Source organism: Platalea leucorodia (assembly GCF_965183815.1).
Source record: "Platalea leucorodia genome assembly, chromosome: 22".
Classification (NCBI taxonomy): domain Eukaryota; kingdom Metazoa; phylum Chordata; class Aves; order Pelecaniformes; family Threskiornithidae; genus Platalea; species Platalea leucorodia.
This window is the reverse complement of record NC_138844.1, coordinates 7,426,962-7,443,474: the sequence shown is the minus strand read 5'-3', so window position 1 is coordinate 7,443,474 and position 16,513 is coordinate 7,426,962. Positions and strand designations below refer to the sequence as shown.

Sequence of the window (16,513 nt, the reverse complement as noted above, 5' to 3'; positions counted from 1 at the left end):
GTGCACGGGACGCGTGCCGCCCTCCAGGACACCTGTGTGTCCCGCCGAGATGGTGGCTAAGGGGAGACGCGGAGCTGGAGCCTGCTTGGGAGCCGGTACGGAGGGCGAGGAGGCGGGGGGGCGGCGGCGGCGGGGCGGCGGGGGGGCGGCGGGGCGGCTCCTGGCCGCTCGCAGGAGGGGACGCGCTGTTTGCAGCCCCCGGCGCGCTCTAGGACCCGGCCGATGGGGCGGGCCCGCGGAGCCGCCCGTCACCCTGATTGGCAGCCTGCCGAGGGCGGGGTCTGGGCTGCCCCCGCCTACTGGCGGGAGGGGGCGGGGCTAGCCCTCGAGCGGAACGGGCCCCCGTGATTGGCAGCCGGCGCGGCGGCGGGCGGGGCGGGCGGCGCGGCTCTTCGCACGCCGATTGGCCAGCGGCGCCGTCGGGTGGGTGGCTCGGCGGCGCGGATTGGCGGGCGGCGGCGGGTCGGCCCTGTGATTGGCAGGCGGCGGCGGCGGGTGCGCGGCGGCCGCCGAGCGGTTTGTTTTGCTCGCGGCCCCGGCGCCCGGCGGCGGCGGGGAGCGACCGGGACCGCCCGTGCCCCCTCCCACCCCCGCCGCCGCGGCGGGACCCCGAGCGCCGCCGCCGGAAGGAGGCGGCGGCGGCGCGGGCCTGGGAATGTGGCGGCGGCTGTGAGCCCTCCCCCTCGGCCCGGCCGCCATGGAGCCGCGGCGGTGACAGCCCCGTACCTCAGCGCGCCGCCGCCCGCCGGGCGCGGGCCCGACGCCCGCCGAGATGGGTGAGAGCCGCGGCGGGGGCTGGAGGGGGCGGGGGCGACTCGCTGCCGCGGCGGGGCCCGGGGCCGCCTCACGGGCCTGCGGCGGAGGGGGGCGGGGGGCAGCGGCGCGCCGGGGGCCGCGCTCTGAGGGAGACGAGCCGCGAACGGCCGGGCCCCTCGCGGCTGGGGGGGGCGCCTCGACCCGCGGCCCCCGCGGTGCGGCCGCCGCCGGCCCCCGGGGCCGGCTCGGTCTGCGGCCCCCGGGGGGTCGGAGCTGGACGGGCCCCGCCGCCCGCGCTGGTCCCGTCGGTCGGCAGCCGGGCCGCCGGCAGCGCGGGAGCCTCCCGCCGCGCACACACGGTCGGTTCGCGGGGGATTCCTCGTACCTCGCAGAAACCCGCTCGGTACCGGAAAGCGCGGCCGGCCCCGCGGGGCCGCCGGCCCCCGCCGCGCACGCACCGGCTGCAGGGCTTTACTAAAATTGGCCAGACGGAGTGCCGGGGATCGGCAGGTCGGGCTCGGGAGCCGAGGGAGTCCTGGCAGCCTGTAAGAATCAGGTTGCTTATTTTTGAGGCGAGGATTCACGTGCTTGGACTTAATTGGGAAGATTTTTACTGTGGTATTAATTGCAGCTTGGGAGTCTATCAAAATAGTTTTTTCTGTACGAAGCTTCCATTGGATTCTCGTTTGCCATACTTAACCCAGGCAGTAGCACATGAAAGCGAGCAAAGGAATTAGAGGAGCTCTTTTTCAAGAGTAAAACGTTGCTATCAGAAGTTGCCATGACTGAATTTGAATGATTAATTCTCTTGGACTGTAGGTCCTGTATAAAGAACTGCTTGTGGGTGGGTTTTTTTTGCTGTTGCCTAGTTCCCTTTTCAGCTTAAAGAGGGATCTCATGTACTAGAATTAAAAATTTAATATCTCTAAACCAGAACTTACTCATTTGTATATTGGCAAGGGAATTACATTACTACTGTTGTCGTAAGTGCGGACTTGCATTGCTTTGTGGGCTACCACTTTAATGTTTCTTCCCTCCAACTAAGTTTAGTTTTCCAAGACTGTCCTTCATTATTTAGTCTGTATGCATAATTAGTTCTTATATTTCTATTGTAAATTCATAAAGTATTGCAAGTGTTGCTTAAAGCAAAAGTGGAGCAACTTCATTTCCGTTGTACTCTGCTTTGATTTTGTACATACAACAAATATATGCAGATGCATCAGTAGACTCCTCTTGTACGAAGCGAGGCATGGCATTATTCGTTCTGTATCTTCTCTAATGGAACCAGCCAGATGGTACATAAGCTTAAAACTGTTGAGAAGGAAGAAGCTGGATTTCCACGGAAGTGTTTTCCAGTGGCAATTGGATGCCTGTTTGTAAACATCTGTGTGCAGAATGAAGAAGTACAACTTCATAGACCATTCCACCGTAGTCTTGTCTGCCTGGGCTGGAGTAGTCACGGTACAGCTGCAAGCAGATCACTTGTGATAGTAAAGATCTAAATTCATTAGGCAGTGGTGATCAAATAGTCTAAATAATAATGGATAACAGGCTATATCACACTCTGCTTTTCTTCCATCTTGTTTTTTGTAAACTGGTCTGCAGGATACATGGGGCGGTTAACAGTAAGAGCTTGGCAGCGCGGTTTGTCAGAGCTCTGTTGGTACGGCTGAAGCTCACTGAGGGCGATTCTCTGGCCCTTACAGAAGGGGCTGTGACTGAGGTTTATTTCCCTACAGAGAGCTCCTCGGCAGCATTTAAAATACAGATACCTGCTTCTAACACCATGAGATTTGTAGATATCTGGGAAACAGAGGGGAGAGCGGTGTTTGGGCTGGATGGCGTGTGGCAGGCCTAGATGAAATGCTCGCTGCAGGCCCAGCTGCAGTTGAGTCTTTCCCTCGATCTGCTCGTTTTTCCTGCCTGTGTCACTTCCTTCCCTTGGCTCACACGCGCACCCGTAGCCGAGCTCGGAGCTCCCAGCTTTGGCGGCAGTGACACCCCCGGTGCGCGGTGGGGGAGGGGGCAGAGCTGAGCCTACAAGTTAGGACCAGCTTAAATCCCAACCTTTGTTTTTTTTTAATTTGTGGGAGAGAAGAGGTACCCCAAATATATGCCACATGGATCGGGTTTGTAGAGAACCTCTGATTTTTCTTTTAAGTCTACAAACCGGGTCACTTGCTATTTCCTAAAAATTGAGCAGAACAGCTTTTTGTTACCACTAAGACTATCCACAGTGAAGGACTCAAAATTAAACTTTTTCAAAAACTTTTTTCAGAGCTTTAACATAGACTCAGTTTGTCTTCCTAACTTGTGAAACTTACTCATTGCTTCTGGATCCGCTGATCACTTGCACGAGCAATCAGCTTTGCTATTGTGGTGGTAGATAACAAACACACACTTATTTGGTCACTTTTTTCTTTTTTAAACAAATGTGGCATCGTGTCTTCTATTACCACGCTACATAAAACAGCATCCTGGTTTATAGGGGTTTACAGACTTCCTGTTTTTACCAATGTGCTGATGCTTTTACTCTGTTTGAACTTCACAATTTTTTTTCAAAACTGTTTCCATTTCTGCCACAGCAAATACAGTGACTTGCTCAGACCTGTGTAATAAACCACCTATTAGTTGAAATAAATGCTTTATGCAGAGGAATAGCTTTCTCTGTGAGCAGCAGTTCCCTTTTATCGATGTTATAAAAATCCTTGAGTGTAGTTTTTAAAACATGAAAAGCATTTCCTGGACAACATCTTTCCCGCACAAAGCAGAACTGTGTTTCCCAGACCTACTGGAGACCTAGCAAAACAGGGTCTCTCAGTACGCTTCAAAATTGCCTAGTTTTCATTTGTAATAACTTTCGCATTGTGTGATTAATGTGATGCTGCTACACGTGCTTCTTTAAAGTCTATCTATGGAAGTCCTCTATTTTGATGGAAATAAAGAGGTATTCATGCTTCTCGACATTAAATCCATCACAGTGCTGTCCTAAACGGAAACATTTTTTCCATACACAAGTTCAGATCAATATTGGGCATTCATTTATCTTTTTAAAACATAAAATACTCCTTCGTTTCTTACCTCACCAACACAGGGATGAATTACAGAGTGTATGTTTTGCTGCTAGGAAGCCAATAGCTTAGTGTAAGACTATTAAAAAATGTATAATCACGTACGGTTTGAATTCACCTGAAGTTGTTCCATCAGCCTTTGACAGTACATTGTATTCCTTTTTGCATGGATGCAAGTAAGATTTCAGCATTAGCCCTTGTCCGCAGAGGAAACCGAGTCTATAGTGAGTGAGATACAGACCTCGCAGCGCACTGACTGGGGCATAGGTGCTTGCCAGATGCTGCCCTTAAGAGTTCAGTGTCTTAGCGTGTTGTAAATTCACAAGTTGCCTTACCTAATAAATAAAGTCACTATGCAGATGAGCTACATTCTTTGTTAAGAGGTACATAATGGGTTGGACGCCTGTCCTCTTTGCCCACTTCCTCACACAAATGAGAGGCTGCAAACCCGCTGACTTTGTGCACAGCCTGGGCTTTGGGATCAAACACCTGTAGCCTGCGATTACGTTGCAACTGTTGATCCTTATTTTCGAGTGATGTGCCATACCGTTTAGATGCAAATTCTTATTTATAGATGTATTCTTTGATTGACTTGATTTCTTGTCATGAGTGCTTAGTTATAAACTGCTTTCATAGCTGTTTTGCTTCTTGCCCAAAGGAACTCTGCCAAGACAAGCTCTTCTTCATCCTCCTGGTATCTGGCCAAACCCAAACTGCACTGTAGTGGAAAACTTGTATCCCAGCTCTTCACAGCATGTTTTGGGTGGTAGGCACTCCAGGGATATGCCAGTCCATAATTTGTAATGTTTTGTTGTGCAAAGTTATAGTCTTTGTCTGCCAGGTGACTCAAAGGCTATGCTTAATATCAAACGAGTAAAGAATAAGAGTAAATTGGAGACACTCTAGTAAGGTAAAAGGTTAAACGTTCAAATGTAAAGTTGGAAACAATTTAAAAAAAAAAAAAAAAAGAAAAAAGTTGTGCTGTTAGCTACCTGGAACTTTAGCTTCATTCAGAACTGTTTTTTCACATTTTCCTCCCACAAGGGGTTACTTAGTGCTGAGATAGATCCTAGCAATTATTTCCTTTGGCTGATGTGCTTTTCAAAAAGCAACCTCTTGCTTTGGTTGTGTTACTTACGCCCCTCGCTTCTTTTGCATTCAGTTGGAATTTCAAGGAGCTTCTCCACTACCACAATGTAGTTATTGTCTCATTTGGCTTGTCTTGGACAGCAGAGATTTGGTGGGTTTTGATTTTGGGGTTTTTTTTTACGTAACTTTATTTTCTCTGCTCTACTTTCCTTTTTTAAGAGTTTTACTCTAATTAACGCCTTCTGCTAATGCATTGGGCGATTTCTTTCCATTCCCCTCCATAGTCTGGCCTAGGCTTGATGTTTCTGTTTTTCTGGTAGTACATACTGAAGTCCATAGTGGAAGTGCCTCTGCTCTAGTGTTCAGTACTCTCAGAAAGCTAAAGCAGACCTTCTGGGTAGAAACTATTGGTTGTACCAAAGATAATGTTAGTGTGACATCTGTTCCGACTGGGACTTTTTTAGATGTTGCCCCCTTGCAAATAGGTATATTTTTCCCCCCTGTTTTGCTTCTAAATTATGGTAGCATTCACTCCCTGTGTGCTTTAGAAGCTGTATGCGTCCCACATCTGTTGTCCTTAAGCATTGCAAAAATCTAGTTTGTTATTGAGGCATTGATTAATGATGAACCCAGTCTTCTGAATAAAACATAAGCTAGCTTCATTGAGAGACACTCATGAACAAATGCATAACATTACATTGAAGAAACAAATAGTCCCAATGAGTCCCTTTTACAGAGAAATACAGATGCGACACGGTCCGTCCTTTAATGTACAGCAGCTGTTCCCAGGACGCCACTTCCAAATGTAAGCCATTACCCATCCAAACCAGCGCCATGAATTGAGAATGAGTGTGTAGCCATGCTGGATTTTTAAAATCAAGTTTCAGTTATTTACAAATCAGCTTCAGAAATGCTCATTTCAATTCAAACACATCGAAGTGACATGTTTGTGGACTTTGGGAAGAAAGGAGGAATCTAGCACATCGAACACTGCACACCTGATACACTGTCATATGAGTAGAGTTGTGATAACCTCGTCTATGCATTACTAGTTCACATCGCTTCCAAAAGTTCCAGTTGACAAAAAAAAAAAGAAAGCTTTACATCCAAAACTGGTGGTCAAGCCCAGCCAGACTTTTTTAGAAAGGGCAGATTCTTCTTCTGGGCATGTTCAGAGCTGATCTAATCACTGCTTCAAATTTCATGCCTAAATTATGCCTCAGTATCAGGAAGGATTTAACTGGACGTATTATGTGCCAAGGAAACAACGCTTTATCCCTAAAAACTCCCGAGTCTTGATACGTGAGACAACAGCCCAGCAATGCAGTAGGCATGAGTGTGCTGACGGCAGATCCTCTGAGCGATAGCATCTGATGCTGCTCTGTTACATCGGTGGCACAGCGCCTAGGAGCAAAGCGGCTAGTGCCGTCCCGTTTTGAACCGCACTTCACGTGTCTACTTTTTCTACCTTCTGCAATATCGAGGAATTTAGGATTGTTATGCTTGCAAAAGCAAAAGATTCTTTTCAGTAGCTTTTAGACGCCTTACTTTATGCTAGCATCCATCACAGCCCAGCTACTCTGCATTTCTCTCCTTTTACGTTTTTGGTTTTTTTTTCCCTCTAGACTTCATACAAAATTCTGCTAAATATTACTTCTCTCCTCCAAACTAACAAGCAATGGAAGAACACTTTAAATTGGTTACATCAGGAATCTTAGCTTCAGAAAGTAATTTTCAGTCAGTAGTATGTATAAGAAAAATCTCAATGCGTGTTTTTTTATTTTCCTGCATTTGCAAGAAGCCTAGAATTGAATCTGCTGCATTATACTCTGCCAGCAGACAGTGTTCTTAATGCTGTGTGATTTGAATCTGTTCAGTAGATCTTGAAGTCTCATAAAATGGTTTGAACTTTGTTCCATCAGCTTGTTTTCGGGGAAGAGAGGAATGTGGTGGGGAAATCAGTGCAAGTGGATTAGTATTCAGAGAGATTCTGAGATGACTCTGTCCAGATTTTCATTTGTCTTTCTACTGACCGTGGTTTGTTCTGCTAGCAAGCAAGAATTCTAAGTTAACAGGATATAAAATTGGAAAGAACAGATTCTTACCAGGTTTTCCTTGGCAGAAACACATCAGTTTGCCCTTCCTAAATGACCTATGATGATCTAGCAAATCTGTCCAAGTTGTACTGTTTGTTGTGAAGCCATTTTTAACAGAACTGGGGGCTGGGGGTATTTGCTCTGCACCTTACTATGGCCACATCCTTCTGTGACATTGGACAAGTGACTTAAAATTTATCCCTCTGTTTACTACTTCATGATATTAGGTTAAGTTTGGGCTTTTTATGACTAAATAAAATTACAGTGTATTTGCAAAGATCCTAAAAAGGATTGTCTTTCTGTGAGCCAGCAGAAAACAAGTGCAGAAGTGTCATGGTCGATACTCACCCAGGCAACTTACTACTAAAATTCTTGTGCATCACAGATGAACAAGAGGCCTTGAAATCCATCATGAAGGACCTGGTAGCACTCCAGATGAGCCGACGTCACAGACTGACTGGATATGATACCATGAAGAATAAAGACACAGCTCACTCCAACAAACAGGTAATAGGCTGTTTAGTGAGTGCTTGAAACCGTTACCTGAAGGCAGAAGGGACAGCGTAGGTTGACAGTGGGTCTGCTGCCCACGTTCTGTCTTGTGCTTCTCACTGCTGAAGCATTGCGGGTGGATTAGCTCCCTGTTCTTGCTCAGGCTGTGTTGCCAACTTGGTAGCTTTTCTATTTACTTACCTTTATGGACTGGGTGGGGGGTGCAGTTTTGATAATTTGCAACAATTTAGTATTCTGCCTTCCTCCCACGCATGCTTTTGATGGGGTTTGGTCTGTGTAGGTTAGCTAAAAAGTTTACCAAATGGTTTTCTGGTTTCACAGTCATATTATCATTTTTTTTAAATGACTTTATTATTTTTAAAGAAAAAACACAATGCCAGCAGTCCACCCCTCTTGGGCAGCCCTGCAATAACAAACCAGTGTGCCTCTGCAGTGGAAGAAAAAAAAATTCCGGTAAGAAAACTAGCTTCCTATTCAATATTAGCAATTATAAATTAGGAGCGTGTTTTAAAGTTGTGTGCGGTGACCTTTATAGAATTCATTTAAGCAGGTGTGGGAGGCCAGGAAAGCTTTTCTTTACTGACTCTGTCATGATACAGCAGTATGATGCACTTTTCATTGTAATGGAAATAATACTTAAATTCAAAGGGAAGCAGGGAACTGAGAAGCATAATGATGAAAAGAAAACAAGTATTTCCATCTCTCATGCAAAAGAAGGCCACTGCAGTTTAAAGCTGCATAAAGCAGTCTGTTGGATAATGAACTCATGATCTCATCTTCACGTGATTCAGACCGCACGTGAATACAGAATGAAGATCTCGATAAAAGGTAGTCAAACTGAAGTTGATCCAAGAACAGTGAAGGGGATTGTCTGAAAGGACTGGCTTTAGTAAAGCTGTAATAAACCTTGCTTCAGTGAAAAAGGGAGCAGCTGTTTACAGGTGTCTGTTCAGAGGCAGCGTCCTTAACGGGGAGGATTGTCTGGAGTTACCCAGTCATATGGCACATGAAGAGGGGAATGCGACTAACCTTTATTTGGGTATGGGGATGTGAAGTCCGTTTTCTAAAAGAAATACTTTTCCCAAGGTAATAAGTGGCAGGGTCAATACTTTAAAACATCTCTAGGTTCATTTTACATTGCTAGAGACTTTTTTTTTTTTTTAGAGAAAACTATTGCATTGACTTTCTGGTAGAAATAAAGTACAGAATAATATCGCTCTGTCAATGTATGCTGCATATCATTTGAATGAAATACTTGAATGCAAAAGCAACAATTTCAGTCAAGAATTCCTTGTCCATTACTGTCTTCAAAAAATAAATCTAGTTACTTACAGTTAGACTAACATTAACAGAAGTTGCCTATATCAGTAAAATAACTCTTTTCAGTTCTATCCTTATTACAGGCTTAAGCTTTTTGGAGCAGGCTTTAAAGTTCACGTCTGTCTCTTTCTTATGCTTTGTCTGCTCGTAATCTACTTGTTCAGCTGAGATATGGGATTTCCTTGAATGTTCTGGACAAATCCATAGATGGAGTAGTACAAAATCCTTTCCAAATCACTGTGAAACGTAAATTCAGAGATGTCTTAAATCAAAATCTGTAATCATTATTTATGACACCGCATCACAGAACTGGAACGCTAAAGCACCAAACTTGGATTTGCTTTCTTACTCATCTCTTAGGACAGTTTATGTGAGTTGCTTTAAAAAGTGGTTTATATAGGTGATGGGTTCACTGCTTTCAAAGGAAACAAAAAGCAGTAGATGTGTAACTCCTCTAGGCTCTCTCTGAAATTTGAACACTAAGATCACTTTAAATACCTTTCCTTAGCTTTTTGAAAAATAGACACAAATGGCCAGTGTCTGATCCTTTTGGAAAAATCATCAGGAGATAGATGCCAAAATCCCCCTCACCCTTCACTTTGTTACAAATTACAGGTCTGAAAGCATGCTGTTGAGAAAGATGCTTCGGTTTGCTTAGGTACCAGTAAGTTGAAGAAAGGTTTCCAAAGAGCCATGAAGATCTTCTAGTGTTGCCTAATTTTAACTAGTGAGAGCTTTGTCACTTAGCTGTTTCATGACCTAAAACACATCTTGAGGTCAGAAATTGAATCTGAAAAATTACTTTTAATTCAATTTAATCCAAACAGTCCTATTTAGTTCCCTTAGACTGGGCTACTTAGAACAGTATAGCCTTCCATCCCTGAAAATCCTTACTATAAAGGGATCATTGCTGCATCCATTCTGCCTAAGAAACAACTGTTTCATCAGTAGTTGGCTGGTGGGCATCTTTTATAGTTTGTTTTTCCTATGCTCTTTGTTGCATTTTTCCTTTGCTGTTCTGTTAAAATGAGTTCTCTAGAATTTGTTTCATTTCAGTGTCTTTCTAGAGTAAGTTCTTTCTCTTCTCACATCTGAGAAAGCTGCTTTGGTAAAGTCGTGTGTAAATTACCCACCTGCAGATGCTTGTTGCTCTGATTGGGAAGCTCATTTGTCACGATCGGTTCTGTACCTACAGTATTGCTGCAGAAATGCTGTGTACTCGCAGTGATTGCATGGGTCCCTTTGAACTGCATTCTTGACCACTAGGCCTGCCAGATACTTCCTCTAGCTAAAGAGCATTTCCTGGCCACATTTTTTTGAAGTTCCTAGATGTATGATTGCCTATTGTCTAAGGCTTTCACAGATGGTTTAATCTATTCCAATCACATAAATTGTGCAGCAGAAATTATGGAGTCTTATCAGAGCAGATTTTGCCTTTTTATTTTTATCTTTGTGACCTAAATTGGGATTTGAACTTTGATCTCCAGAGTTGAAAGTTCAGCATGTTGACTCTTCCCTGCCACATAACATCTTCTGAGTTTACAGTGAAACGCACAGGTTGTGCAGTCAGTGCTTTTAACCATCTGCCAGATATGGGTGATGACCCCTTTGCACTTTAAAAGATGACACGTAGTTAACTTGTTTCTAACTTCATAGTTTGAGTTTCAGGGGCTGCATTTTTGCAAAAGCAGAGATTTAGTCTGTGTCCTAAGAATAAAGAATGTAGCACTGTATCCTGTTCCCTGTATCTCTCTTTTTTGCCATAGAAGAAAACGTGCTTGCTTTGAGAACGCACAAAGAAAATAAGCTTCGGTTCAGATGAATATGCAGTTAGGTTCAATTTCAGATTTTTGCCATGCAGTGTTAAAGATGGATTAATTTTCCTTATAGTTCAAGTGTATTTCAGTGTCCTCTGTTTAAGTGACAATTAATAAAAATTACAACTTAGTTTTTACCCCTTTCCTTCTCTTTCCCCGTTAGCAATTTCTCCATTCCTCATGGTGCTGGTTCACGTGTCAGCCACTCGTTGTCCACAGTCTGCTTCAGCTTCCACGGAGAACATTATCGGACTTGTTGTGTTCTGGGTAGCCTTTTGAGGAGTTGATCACAAATTGACCTGCTTTGTGTTTGGGCCTTAAAATCATTATATGATCCATGTGTGTGCTTTTATGTATGCCAGAGTTTCATTGTGAATTAACCTTTTGTTCTTCCTTCTGCAGAATGATGTAAGGATAAAGTTTGAACATAACGGGGAAAGACGGTAAGTCTCCACTACTTTGATTCTTTGCTTAGTAGAATAATTTAGTCATTAGTAATTTAGGTTAAATGTTTTGTTGGCTTCACTTGCCTTGTTCCTGAATGAAAAATGCACAGTAAATGCAACAGCAAACAGGTCATACACAACTTGGTTATTTTTAAAAATCAGTGTGTCATATAACACTTCCCTTTGATTTATTTTCAAAGTATCTATTTGTAAGTGAATTGCAGCAATATTAAAAAAGCTGTTCAGCCTCAAATAAGTTCAGCCTGATAGTCTTATTGCAGATACGTTCCCTATTTGTTTCATTTAACTAAAACCAAATGGAACTGATCAAATTAGTGTCATTCTTTTCTAGTTTCTCACTTCCTGGTGACCTGTCACTGTCCTGCTGTGACTGAGCAACAGATACAGCAAGGGAAGATTTTTTCATTGGTCTAAAAGTTTCCTTGTTATTTCCTCTGATACTGAGTTTTGAGACACTTTCTTTCACAAGAAACAGAATTAACTGAATTAGCATTTTCAGCGTTTACAGTATTGTTTCCAATGGGTAAAATTGCCTAGGCATTGCAAAGTAGGTCTCAAAAAGCCCCTTCCCTGCCATCTAATTGAGAGGAACTCTCGATACTGTTACGGCTGCTCAGTGGCTGTGTGAATGTACAGAAAGGCTCCGGACTTGTTTGCAGCCCCTTTGAGGCTGCTCTTGAGCTCTCGCTGAGGGGGGAAAAAGGAATCTTGATGCTGGGTTCCAGTCCTTTTTCTGAAGAAACTAATTGGATTGTAAGCATGAATTTATACGCTGCTCTTCACAGACATCCTATGGGAATCCTTTGGTTTCTCCCATCCCAGACAGTACTTTCAACATGAAGTAGTTCACAGTTTCATGATAAAATGCAGTTTTAGTTCTGATAGTACAACAGTGGAAGTTGTATGTAGTGATCCTAACAGCCTGTTACTAGCAAAGGTTACTGGCTGAGCTGCTTAAGCTCCTCCTCAAGTATCCGCCTTTGTCAAATTAAGGGATTTTTGTTAAAACAGAAAAGCAGAGGCATTCGTTGTTGATAAAGCAGATGGCAGAGGATAATTTTTAAAGCCTTCCTCAAAAATTGAGCTGTTTCATTCACCAAAGTACTACATGGTGAATTCTGTCACTAAAAAAAATCCTGACTTTTGGGCCTCGAGGAGAAAATTTAAAAGTGATCATAGCTGGGATCTACTGCTGCCTTTGTCAGCCAGATCTTCTTAGCACTCTGCTGTGTCACAGGCATTGTGTGGACTACAGCAGAGCCACTGTGTGACATGTCACAATTTCGTGTGATACCATGTTAGGACAAGGTAGCTCGGAAGCAAAATCTTGTCACCGCCGTCCGATCATCTTGCATGTCTTCTGCCTGAGTGCATTTAAGATGGCACAGAGCTCAGGGGAGAAGAAAGGGTTTTTTTTCTGAAGTAACATTAAAATGAAAAGCTTGATTGTGTGTTAGTCTAATTATGCAGTTACGCTTGCCTGAATTCCCCATTCCCAAAGTGGTATGCAGTTACAGACAGCAAGCTTGCACCGAGAATGTAAGTGTGTGTGCTTGGTTTCAGAGGAGCTGCCAGATCTAACCACAAATATTTAAGGTGGTCAGGCAGGAATGGGCTCCTTAAATCCTGCAGTCCATGATTTTGTGTTAGAAGAGTGCACAGAGTTTTTAAGCTAATAGAATTTGTGGCACCTGAGAACAGCTCTGCTTTTTAATGCATTGAGTGTAGAATGGAAGCCTTTATAAGGGACTTCGGCTCAACTGAGAACTAAATTACATTTGTACGGTGCCAGAGTACTATAATTTCATGGATGGGTTTCTTAGTAATATGTAGAAAATGTTATTGTGGGCTGCTTTTTAACAAGGACAATTATTTCTAAATAGCTAAACGTTGTAGGTCTGGTAGCAAGATGAACCCTTCCTGGGAAGGGGCTAAGGAAGCCAGCTAACACTAGAGCTATTTAAAACAAAAGCTGAATATCATGAAAGGATACTGAGTGCTGATGAAGCAGGCTGGATGGACGTTTTGGAAACTAAGCCTTCTATCCAAAGCACGGGTTCAGCACGAACTTGAGTGAGCTTCCCCAGAGGTGATGTGGGGTTTCACTGAGCTCAGAGAGTTGCCCCTGTGAGCAAGATAGGTCTTGAGTTTCTGTGGTCCATTCAGGTCTCCCTGTTTCTGCCTGATGGCAGAATCGTTGCACGGTGCTAATAATCAAGCCTTTTGGGGCAGTATTTCAGCTGTGCCGAAGCAGAGCTGTTTCAGGGTGCAGCGGTGGGCTAAGCAGCTATCGAAGTGGTCTGGTAGCTTTCAGAACAGTGGTGGCTGCCAGCTGCGTCCCAGAGCTGTTTGTTGAACTTGCCGGTGGTGGAGACGCGGCGCGGTCGCACGGCCCGTGGAGGCCGATGGCGGGGAGTCTGGCTGCAGGAGCCCGGAGGCAGGAGCAGCCAACCATCTGGGCTCTGTGCAGCGGGAGATGAAAAGTGGCTTTCTGAGCAGTAGACGTCTTTGGTTTGCTAGAATAGTGGGTTGTAAGCTATAGTTCACATTTGAATCCTCCAGTTCTTGACCCAGGATATTTTACTCACTAATTTTTCTGAAGAGGGTGGAAATTGTCCTTTTCCACGGCTGTCAAGGTGGCGACTTTGAGTACTTGGCAACTTCCTGCAGAAGAACATTACACCAAAATAAACGGTTTTAGATGCTTTGCTGGAACTTCATATTACTACTTTGCCTAAAGCATTAGAGTTTCTATTCCAAGGTAGGCAAAAGAGTAATAAAAACAAAGAAAAGTATACAGTCATTTTCTGAAAAGCATGGATGTGCTGCAGGATTCTGCAGGGTTCCCCTAGGATGGCTGTACCTGTTGCCATTTTGGATTTCTTGAGGCCGTTTGTGTATGTGAGTCTAAAACTCCTGCCATTTAACTGGCGAGGAAACAGCCGAGTGCTAGAACCGGGGGTTTAGTGTGTCACAAGGTCTGGGCTCAGGGAAAGCAATCAGAATAACTTACATCCGTGCATATTTTGTGTGTCAGCCAGTTGGTAAAGGTGCCCAGAGATGCATTACATATGAAAAATACTCGTGAGGGAGGAAGCATGAGAGTATGAGACTGATCCGTCTCATATGAATATTCTGAATTATTGCAAGTCAGCTGTGCTGCTGCTATTACAGCTGAAGCAGTGTTTAAGTTTTGATCGATTTGGCCTCTGTAATTAAAAAAAGGCAATTTTTTTAAATAAAGCAAGCCATGAGTGACAAACGGTTACACAGTTACAGTTAGATTTGACTTCAACTCTTGAGAAAATGCCCCTGCTGCGTTGCACAGATTTGAAGGGTAACTGCAGAGACGGTGTAGCAAGTCTGTGATTGAGATGTTTGGAGCTGTTTGAGTTGAGCATGCAGAGGGCTAACGTGGAGCTAATGTCACAGACCACCTTTGGGAAAGAGGGTTTTCAGATTCCTTTGTGTCCTCCTGCTGATGCCTTCCCTCAGGAGTTCAGGACTAACTTTGCTGTGGGAATGTTTGTTGAAACCTTTCAACTGGAATGCGTTTTGGAAATTTTTAGGGAGTGAGTTTTGAGTTCAGATATTGGAGTACTTAAACCAAATACTTTTTTTTTATTCTTTGGGCCTTCTGCAGCTCTTAATTCAGCTCTCACTCAATGTATTTGTTTGTGTTTTGTGCCTGAGGCAGTATTCTTTAAGCCACAGTGCACAGAAGATTTGTATCCTGTTATGTGGAAGAAATTTATTCAGTAAAGGATACTTTTCTAGCCAGGGACGAAGCCATTCTGTTTGAAATCTTCAGTTGAATATTGCATTTTGATAAACCATTTGGAAATGGACCAGAGATCAAGAATTCCATGCTAAAATAATTAATATAAATTCAAATTAGAAAGGTTCAATACCTGCTTGAGGATGAAAGGAGAACATTCAAATGTGGTTTTTAATGGTTCAGTCATCTAATTTGATTGCATTGTCAAGTATATGTCTGAATTCAATCAATGATTCTCTTTCATTCCAGAATTATCCCATTTGTTCGTCCCGTGCGCTATGAAGACGTGCAACAGAAAGTGAAAACAGCCTTTGGCCAGCCACTGGACCTCCACTACATGAACAACGAGGTACAGAGCGTTGTTGTCAGTGCTCAGAACATGTAATGCACTCTCTGGATGACACCTCCTTTTCCCATCCCAAATTCTGTACCCTTAAATTTAATTTTCAGTTCTTCCCTCTAATGCAAACCATAGTTGAATCACTCTGCTCCAGAAGAGAACATGCTGATACTGACAAAACATCTCACTGATGTGTGTGTTGTACGAACATCAGCATCTTGTTTCCTTGTACTGGTGGTGTTTGGGAGAATCTCTTGGGGAAGTAAAAAAAGGTATTTGAAGTATTTTGACTGTTGAAAGCAACTATTGCAGGCTAACAGCTATACAGTCTGAGAACTGCAGACAGTCCCAGTCATTTCTTTGGCTGCCCGATAGCAGTCAGTATTGATAGCAGTCAGTATTGTTCGTGGTGTGTGCTGACCAGCAGCAGCCATCCAGCCATTTGTAACACATTTACCTCCTGCTGGCTGCAACACTTTGTGCTTATTGCCCAGCTCTTAGGCGACCAAGAGGAGTTAGGGAACAGGGGAGGCTCTCTGGTACGAGACACTGGTATGAGTATGTCTGGTATGAGACAGTGACATGGGGAATAGCATTTGTCGCTGAGGAACTGGGTAGTCTGTGTTAATAACCTAAAGTGTTTTGTTGGTTTTCTCCCTCTGGATGCCCTGGCTTTTCCTTGGTTTTTTGGTTTTTTTTTTTTTTTTTTTGTTGTGGTGTTGCCCTCCCACCGTTCGGGACTGCACCTCTAATGAGAGAGATGCAAAATCCCATTCACCTGTAGGAGTCGGACAAAAAGGAAAGGGATTCTTCAATGTTAATAATTGAATTGTGAGTGGGCTGTAGAATAGAGCATGATTTCATGGGGTCTTACTAGCAAGTTTTAAATTCTTCTTTGATTCCCTCTTTCGAAGTCCTAATCTTCTTCATACTAGTCTCTGTCTGAAACCCAATTTTCACTTGACCGTTAGGTCTGGATCCATAAGTATTCTGAGACCGTGCTCTCATCAGGGAGTCAGGGGCCTGTCTCTGACATGTTCTTTGCAAACAACAAATTCAGGTAGCAATTAGTATTTTTGTGGATGGTGCCTTAGAGAAATTTGCATAGGGTCAGCCATTTCTCTGATGGCGTGGGAGGAAAACCTTGTTTAAAAGGACAGTAAGACAGTATTGTAAAGAAAATTTGTGGAGTAATTGTGGAATATAATATCTTGTATTCTGATTTTTTTTTTTCTTTTTCTAATGCTTGTTTAAATACCTGTTGTG

General features: G+C 43.9%; 1 protein-coding gene across 4 annotated transcripts in view; it reads left to right on the top strand.

Annotated features, from left to right (window-relative positions):
* Window positions 1–550: 550 nt before the first annotated feature.
* The window catches only part of MAP3K3 (mitogen-activated protein kinase kinase kinase 3), a 40,835-nt gene continuing 24,872 nt past the window's right edge, over window positions 551–16,513 (top strand). The window contains exons 1-5 of one of the 4 annotated variants that reach the window (XM_082331758.1): window positions 551–776; window positions 7,398–7,519; window positions 7,889–7,978; window positions 11,065–11,105; window positions 15,157–15,256. In XM_082331758.1, the coding sequence (XP_082187884.1) occupies window positions 773–776; window positions 7,398–7,519; window positions 7,889–7,978; window positions 11,065–11,105; window positions 15,157–15,256 (357 nt within the window). In that variant the 5' untranslated portion in view covers window positions 551–772. The remainder of the gene's footprint in view (window positions 777–7,397; window positions 7,520–7,888; window positions 7,979–11,064; window positions 11,106–15,156; window positions 15,257–16,513) is intronic. The other 3 variants (XM_082331757.1, XM_082331756.1, XM_082331755.1) reach the window with 3 other exon arrangements.